General features: G+C 39.4%; 1 protein-coding gene across 1 annotated transcript; it reads right to left on the reverse strand.

Annotated features, from left to right (window-relative positions):
* Window positions 1–29: 29 nt before the first annotated feature.
* On the reverse strand, window positions 30–7,997 carry akap1b (A kinase (PRKA) anchor protein 1b). Its single transcript, XM_014338360.2, has 8 exons — window positions 7,627–7,997; window positions 7,334–7,461; window positions 4,879–5,056; window positions 4,318–4,468; window positions 1,705–1,772; window positions 1,463–1,536; window positions 1,293–1,358; window positions 30–687 (listed from the first exon to the last, which is right to left on the reverse strand). Exons 2-8 carry the CDS (start codon window positions 7,343–7,345, stop codon window positions 625–627), a joined length of 612 nt encoding a protein of 203 aa, XP_014193846.2. The 5' UTR covers window positions 7,346–7,461; window positions 7,627–7,997; the 3' UTR covers window positions 30–624.
* Between the last annotated feature and the right edge of the window lie 1,046 nt (window positions 7,998–9,043).

Genomic DNA, 9,043 nt, shown 5'->3' on the forward strand with positions numbered 1-9,043 from the left:
CCAACATGTAGAGCAATCATTCAGCCACATTTTGTATGGTAGGTCATTTATGGTCATTATTTGGTATTGCAAATCAGCTTCATGGAGAAAAACAAAGCAAAAAGCAACAAGGTAGTTCCTCTGTCCTTGCTAAAGGAGACCAGAGAGAAGTCCGAGCTCTGAGGCCGCAGGGCCGGGTAGATTAGCTCAGTGCTCCCACAGGGAACACTGTCTGACCATCTCTACACTTTGCAGTGCTGTAAGCTTTGTGTCCCCCCACTTTCACTCCAGGCAACAAGCCAGGCAGCTTTGAAATGCACTAACCTACAGATGACTACATTAGACTGATGCAGGTACCTGTCCTTTCACACTCGATCCACTGTCCGTGTGCAAAAGGTTTTTTGTTTTTTTTTAAAAGACAAATTCCTTTCTCCTATTTTAACGCAAGAACAAAAATGGAAGGCTGTCATATTAAAGTAGCGTTATGTTCTTGTTCATCATGTCCATGATACCTGCAAACAATGCATTTCTTTTTAAAGGAGGGGAAGGAGGAGAAGGGGCAATAGCATGAGAGGAGGGAATTTTTGTTTTTTAGTTTTTTTAGGTCAAGTGAACTGTTTGATGAAGTTGAGAGACCATGCAAGTTCAAAATCCATCCACCCAAACACCCAGGCCCCTCTCTGCCAGTGTACGGTTCACAGATATAACCTGCAAAAAGAAGACCAACAGTCAGTGAATCACTACAGTTAAAACCAATTCAGGATGCCTTATGCATTTATGTGTGTATATTGTGTAATATCAGTAATCATCTCTCTCTCTCTCTCTATTCTCTTCTACGTTGTCAGTGTTCTGATGGATTATCGGATGATTTAAAGAAAGTGTGTTTGAGACCAGTCGTTTAAAGAGATCCCAGCCTTTACTCTCTGGGGTCTTTCTAGCTGGGAACAACTCAAAAAAATCAAATACATTGGAAAAAAAAAAAAAAAAAAAAAGATACTTGTGCTTGCTGCCTGAGGTTTTGGGCATCAATTAAATAAGCATCATTGTCACCAATTAAAAAAAAAAACAAAAAACAAAAAAACAACAACAACTTTACACTTAATTTAACTTTAAATCAATCAAATCATTTTAAAAAAGTTGCATCATAGCAGTGCATATTTGACTATCCCAGACTATGCTGGGGAAAGAGGGGAAGAAACAAAATGATCAGTGACTTGTGTCTTAAAGGAATAGGATTAGAATCATTAATTAAGATATTAGAGGTACAGAGGTAACATGAAAACAGCGGCAAGGATCCAAGACTTATGTCATACCTCCTCTCCAACCATGTTCCACAGGTGGACCAGCGGGAGGCCTGTGTTGTTATCATAGCTGGAGACCTTCAGCAAAAAAACAAAACAAGAAAACCCCCAAAGCAAACACGCAACTTAGTAATGCCCAACTTTTCTACATTGCAAAAAGTCACTGAGAATGGTGGTCTCACCTGCGCAAGCAATGGGACTCCTCTGGTCATTTCCTCCAGCTCTGATGTGGCCTCAGCTGAAAAACGATCCTCTCCTGATCACAGACAATTTAAACACATTTCAGAACAACACAGGAGGTATCCTTCCAGCAAAAGAGTATCTGCAGGTTTCATAAGGCAAAGTTTATACTTTGTTTTAACAAATTGCCACTGACATTAGGTAGGTACACCACTATCTCCCCAAAGACTTTTCCAAACTGTACCTGGTAGTGGTGCAATGTTGTCGAGTAATACTTCAGCACCTTGAAATGGTAGTGTCACAAAGTCAGACCTGGAAAATAACAATGAGCAGACTTGGACTAGTGTATATACACTTTGCAGTTTAATAAATATATTTTTTTCGACTGCGCTAAATGATAACGTGACCTTTAACACTAGCTACACTGACTGTCTAACTTATAAAATTATTCTCAATATACTTATTTTGTCAACTACAACACACAAAACAAATTCTGCTGATAATCTTCTTGAATTTGCCTAAAAAGATTTTTTTCCACTAGCAGACCTTTTCTCAAACAGCTAGAGAAATCTGTAGGAACTCCTTGTATATCCAACCACAGCAAACAGTCTAACTACAGACTGACTGATTCTGAAGACAAACATTTGGTTTGGCAGATTTTTCTCACTCTGTCGCACACACGCACGTCATGCATTATTCAGTTATGCTTTGCACAACTTTGGTCATATCAGTTGTGTTACTGAGTATTTCTGCTTCAGTAAGAAATCCATGCTTTAGCTACATTGTAACCACAACCTGCTCTGAAATTCTACACCACAACCTATTATGCAACCTGATGTGCATTTCTTAACTACACATTGGTCAGCAGCATTGAGGCAATCTGCTCCATACTCCAGAAGCTTATTATGCATTTCTGGTTACTTTCAGTTTTTGATAGTTCATTTATATCGCTTTTCTACTCTGAGCACTAAAAGCACTTTACACAACTTGCCTCATTCACCCAGTCACACAAGCACTTTTTTTCTTTCTAAGCTTTTAGTGCTTTCTATCCAACATTCACACGCTTTCATATTCTGATGGATGCATCAGAGAGCAACTTGGGATTAGTATCTTGCCCAAAACTATTTGGCATGCAAACTGGACCACCAACCTTGACCAGGTGGCCTAGTAGCCACCCCCAAATATTACAAATAATAAATTAATGTCTCCATAAGCTGCTCCATGAACCACCACTTTATCATGGTGGAGGGGTTTGTGTTCTAGTGATCCCAGAAGGTATGCTGTCAGGGGCAAGTTGCCCCCTGTTACTGTTTCCCCATGGCAAATTAGTCCTGAGTGGAGGGTCAGACAAAGTGATTCAGATAACCCATATGCAACACAAATTAGGGTCCAGTGTCCCTGCACTGAAACCAGGTCTGTATCCTCTCAACGACATTCAAGGGTGCATAGGCGTTTGCCCACCCAGTCTACATGAGTTTTGTTAACCTGGAAATGGGATTTGACTGCATCCCTCGGGGTTTCAATGGCAAAAAGCTCTCAAGGCCAGAGGATTTCATCTTCATTTTTGCACATAATGCGGTTCTGTTGGCTTCACATCACCTCCAAGCCCTAAACCATGGCTCACAGGTAGAAAAGGGCAAAGACTGGAAAAGTGCCCCATACGGGCCAGGGATGAGTTACTTGAAATCCTCCAGGAAGTGATAGTATCTATGGGTCTTGCTGACACTTGCAAGGAGAGGGGAACATTTCCTTTAACGAGTGACCGGGCTCTCCCTTGGAGATCGAGTGAGGAACTCTTTCTTTTTTCAAAGTAGAGCTGCTGAAAGGACACTGAAATGAGCCAGTTGAGGTTGTTCAGGCATCTGACTAGCATGCCTGCTGGATACCTCCTAGGTGCGGTATTCTGGGCATGTTCTACTGGGAGGATTTCCTGGGACAGACCCAATACTCACTGGAGAGATAAGATCTCTTAGCTGGCTTGGGAACATCTGTGTCTGACAATACAAGCTAGAAGAGGAGGTCAGGGTGAAGGAAGTCAGGGCTTCTCTACGACCAAAATCCATAAATACACATAAAACACTGGGACACAACCACAAGGTAATTAGCAAATAATGCAGCATTGAGTAATGTTGTCCATTCATGTAGATTCACTCATAGGCTCTACAAAGTATTACTACAGAAGTCTAACTCAGGCCTTAGAACCTGTTGCCAACAGAAGTAGAATACCCTCTGGTGGATAAACTCTACAACATCAACAACCATAATTTTTGTGCACCTTTATTTATTTGCTATTATAAATGTGGATATATACATACAACTAATACCAAATGGGCTAACCTTACCTTTCAAAAAACTCCATAATTTCAGGTTAGGGCATTAGAAAGTTCAAGAACTGAGTGTGCCCCACAGCAAAAAGTTTTGATGTGGGAGAGTGGGTCATCTACTAATCAGAACATTGGCATTTTTATTCCCAGCTTCTCTAGTCTGCATGTTGGGATAACTTTCTGCAGCAACTTTACCTTGCAGAAGATTAGTTAGTTTCTCGCTGACTTTGGTATTTGTAATACCTTTTTATTTGATTCAGAATTAAGAAGTGTTAATGCCAGAATCACACAACAACTAAACTGTCTGATCAGCAAATGCTTTGTTTGGGGATGGGAGGTAATTACTGGCTGTTCCAGTCTGCATGCGTAATATCTACCAAGTTGCTCTTGAGGAGCATGAATGTTAGATAGAAAGCACTTAAGCACAGGAAAAAAAGTGCTTGTGTTAGTGAGGCATGTTTTATAAAGCAAACACTCTAAATGACGCCATCTTAGAATACAAGTTTTAATACGGTGAGATCTCTTATAATAACCTTATTTGCCGTAGTGAGTCAATCTTAACTCTGTCATAGCCTCCATAGTCAACGTATCTGATCTCCACTTCATTTGATTCTTTGTAGAAGGTGATGACCTGAGCTCTCCACCAGGCTCCTTCAACTGCAGGAGCTGCACAGATCACACCAACTGGATAACAGAAAAGAGACAAAAAACAAAAACAGAATAAAAGCTAAAAGTAGCTGAATGACCTTTACCAAATTAGCTTGTTGTTAAGAAGTTCTGAAAACAAAAACAAATCACTGCATGTGACAATTAGCTTATTTCAGCCATGTATCAAACTGGGTTACTTTCATGTAGAAAAAGAATAAACAAAAGCACAGGGACCTTGTTAGTTTACTAAAAATGTATTTGCAATTTAAAAAAAACTAAACAAAACTTGCTTAACTAGAAAGCTGAGCTAAGTGAACTACAGCTTCACCGATGCAGTGAAGATTATTTTAAATTAAATGTCAAAGTTTCATTAAAACAACCTATAGTTGCGCATGTTTACTAAAATTTTACACAATTAGCAGTATCCACAGTACAACTAAGCTTACTTTCAGCAGGTGAGGGCAAGGCAGGGGTGCCTGGCTGTGAGTAGCAAAGGAACATCTGCTGGTCAAGGCTTCGCAAGGCATGGTACGTGGGGTGGGTGTGTTGCTGGACAAAGACGTGACCAGCTGACACGATGTTCACCACTATCACTTCAACTGTGACTCCACTTGGAAGGAGAAGCTGAGAAGACAAATATCAAACAAATGTTGGTCATGCATAAAACTACAAACAACTCTCTCAAACCTTAAATCAATGCAGTCTCATTTATATTTTATATCAGCATACCCAAATAATTCATCACTCTAAGGACTTAAAACACTTTAGCTTTACTACTTTAACGCTAAAAATGTATGATGAAGAATAAGTATGATGTTTCTAGTCCTTGTAATACATCTGAATCAAAATATTCTTATTAATGTTCATAACTGGTTTATGCTTAAGTTAAAATTAACAAAATATTTCTTCAAGTCACTTGGTGTTAAATGAAAAGAACAGCATGATGCAGAGCTTCACACAGAGGTTTGCTTCCATACCGTTTCTTCATCTACTATGCTTTCTAAATAATACCAATTCACCTGAATCCTTAATAGTGACCAATGACACACACACACACACACACACACACACACAAACTTTTTTGCTAGGCCCCACTTTGTTTTACAAGAAAGAAAAAAAAAAAAAAGGCCCCCCCGCGCACGCACAAACACATCCTCCAACCACACACACCCATAATAAATTACAAGTAGTAATAAAATAAACTACTCTTTTAACTCTTTTACACTACATCCACACCTACACGGGTATTTTTGAAAACACAGCTGTTTCGTCCACACGTGTGGACGAGGAATACAGAGTTCGTCACGCAATGTCAAAGGTATGTGCCTTTTTTCACGTCACGCTGTGCACCGCGTTATTGTTTACATGAGATGAATTGCAGAATAGCAGATAGACGAAATACTGTTAATCTGAATATCTGCTGTTTTACACGCTTACATACACACACGCAGTTACTGTCCCTCCATTTACAAAGGCAGAGGCGTCACCGTGTGATTATTTTACGTGTAGTTGTTTTTTTCCTGTGTAATAATATTCAACATTGTTATCAATACATTTTTCAAAAAATGCCTCTCTGTGCAAAATGGGTTTAAAAACAAACAGCTGTGGGATCCTGTTTGTCCGTGATTTGGACTGGGGGAACAAATCATGGCAGGATCAGCCTGATATTATTTGTATCCCGCTGTAACTTTACTGTATAAAGAGCTAACATCTCCGAAATGTCAGGAGTAGTTAGTCATTACAATAAGTGTTTGTGAACTAAAAATCAAGAATGAGGGATACAGTTTGTCTGTGATATGAAGAGCCCAGTGCTGCTCCCAACGAAGGGAAAACCAATTCTGAAGGGGAGACCTACCTTGGCACTTGTGCAGGTGAAACCAAAGGGAAGACATGCTTCACCATATTTTCTAGTCTTTGGCTTAGAATGAAGTTGGTTTGGAAACATATTCAGCGATGCTTCATCTCCTGCTTTGCGTTTCTGTGGGCACCCCGTGCTAGCAGTGTCCAAGAGTGTTTTTCTGTGTTTGTTTTTTGCCTTTTCATACCGCGCACCCCCTGCAATGGCTCTGCGCCCTCCCTAGGGGGCGGGCCCCAGACTTTGGGAAGCTCTGTCATAGTCCATTATTACTCAAACAGACAATCACTGTGGTCGTCTTCCATAAACAGTTTTTGAAGAACTGTACAGTTACACCAACATATTTATAACAGAGGGACAGACAGGGTATAAATTAGCACTATAAGCAGGTGAGGTAATGTTAATGGAAAACCCAGGACTAAATTTGTAAACATTTTTTCTTAGGCAAAATGAAAGAACCCACAGAACTATTAAAACAAATGATGGAAAAGATGGAACATGTCCCTGCTAACTAACATTTATGAAGTGATGCATTCATACACGTCTTCATGACTCAATTTCTCAAGTCTAAAGACTGAGCTGTGTGTAAAATGGGAAAGCAGTTTCAATGTTGTACAAATGTATTCATTTTCTGTAAATGATAATGCAAAAGGAGAATATAAAATAGCTCTCTTTAACTTACAATAATCATAGTAAAAATACTGGCAGCAGCCAGTGCGACCCCTCAGCTTCCTGGTAGACATGCCTACGGTATCAGTGTCAAAATCCTATGTTGCCTTGTTCGAGGTTTCACATTCACAAGCGTTTCAGAGTTTGACCTTAGGCCTTGAGGTCAGGGTCACTGAGATTCAAAATTATACAAGACTTTTAGTAGATACACCTATGGTATCAGTTTGAAGCTCCTACATCGCCTCGTTATCGCATTCACAAACTTGGGTGTCTTTTCCACATGCTTGCTCGACGGAGTGACAATATCCCATCCGCCTTACAGTGGAGGGGTAAAAAAAAAAAAAAAAAGTATCATTAACACAAGTATTTTTCCTCACCCATGAAGTCATGGGAAGAGATGGTAATGTAAGTGGAGGTGGTGGTGCAGCATATAGATTGTTGAGGTCCAGGTCTTTAAATTTCTTCCCAATCAACGACAGGGCTTTGTCAACCTGCTGCTGTGTCCCTAGAAAAAGATCACGCAAGGTCAAATTTTACCACTAGTCCAAACGAACAAGTAAGAAACAGGAGTTTAAAATGCTTGTGCTTTTCTCCTATGGTCAAAATCACATTTGTTCACAAATCTCTAAAGAAGATGGAAAGATGTGGGGACAAACCCCTCAGTACTCACCTTCTATGTGACAAATCTGGAACTCCTGTGTATAAGGCAAGGTAGAAATGTAGATCTTTGCTCCAGAGTTCTGCTTTAGGAAACTCACATATCGACCTTGCTTTCCAATAAGCCTCCCTACAAGATGCTGGTACAACAGGACAGGTAGAACAGACAATGCTGAGTAAACAGGACAGTTCCTTTAAACCGTTTAAATGAACATTTAATCAAACCCACTAGCATGCTGCCTACCAAGTTATGACAAAATATTTTAAATACGCAATATAGACAACTGCTCAGCTTTGAAAACGCATGTCACGAAGCCCAGTTTGTTTGCTAATGTTAATGTCAGAGGATATTCAGAATTCTAATGTGATTGTAACTAGAGATGGCACGATACCACTTTTTTATGTCCGATACCGATACCGATATCATAAATTTGGATATCTGCCGATACCGATATGAATCCGATATAGTGTTTTTTAATCAACAAAACTGTTTTTTTAAATATCTTGCTGCATTTTGAGTTCAAGTTCATACTCAAGTTTAAAACAACAACTACACTAAAGCTATTCTGTTATACCTGTATACAAAAAAAAATATTTCATAGTTCAGCAATACTGATCAATCTAATAAACTTAGACCTACACCATCCTCCCTATTCTGGTATTTTAAAGAGTACTTAGCGTAAATATTAAGCAACCTAACTAATAGGGTTGCAACTCCCAGCAACAAAAAAATAAAAAATAAAATAGGGAACCACCCCTCCCTCACCTCATGATGCTTAATCGACGTAATCAACCTTAATTTGATGCAGTGTGAAAAAAAATGCACAGAAATCAATTATTTTTCAAGAATAATTAAATAGATTCAACATCTTTCTTCAACAAAATTGCAGACTGCACAGATGGTACCTTCCCAAAGGAAAAAGTACTATAGCTTACTAGGGTATATATATTAGACTTAATAGTCACTATATACAGTAATTGACTTCTATTCATTTTACATCAAATTAAAACTTTGGGTGTCAGATAATTATTTATTAAAAGCTAGACATTTTAAATGGAATAAGAAAGAAAAGTATGTCTTTGTGCCCCCTTTTCCCAGTTAATGCCCTATCGGCCCCCCTGGCTAAACTTTGCTAGATCCGCCCCTGCACAGTTACCAGCCGTCAGCTACGTAGAAAAAGATCCTGGTAGAAAGTAATATTAAATACATTCTAACAACAGCTTATCAAGCTTAAACGTGCTGCTGTTGTTCAGCCGCTGGTTTCCTCTTTCTGGTGCAAAGTGGCCAAAAACAAACAGAGAGGACTCGCGACAGAAAAGCCGATCAGCTGATCATTTAAGCAGTTTCACGATTGAAGTACCAGCCGGAGAGCGAGAGGCAGTCGCTTCGTTAAGCTTAACGCAGGAATGCTTTACAAACATTCAGAGAT

This window comes from Haplochromis burtoni, unplaced genomic scaffold (assembly GCF_018398535.1).
Source record: "Haplochromis burtoni strain Fernald_Lab_line unplaced genomic scaffold, NCSU_Asbu1 Contig_227, whole genome shotgun sequence".
NCBI lineage: Eukaryota > Metazoa > Chordata > Actinopteri > Cichliformes > Cichlidae > Haplochromis > Haplochromis burtoni.

Coding starts and splice junctions, on each gene's coding strand:
- akap1b (XM_014338360.2), bottom strand. Junction 4,469..4,878: donor CTTGCCCTCACCTGCTGAAA/GTAAGCTTAGTT, acceptor TCTGTTATCCAG/TTGGTGTGATCTGTGCAGCT. Junction 1,359..1,462: donor GAGTCCCATTGCTTGCGCAG/GTGAGACCACCA, acceptor TTTTTGCTGAAG/GTCTCCAGCTATGATAACAA.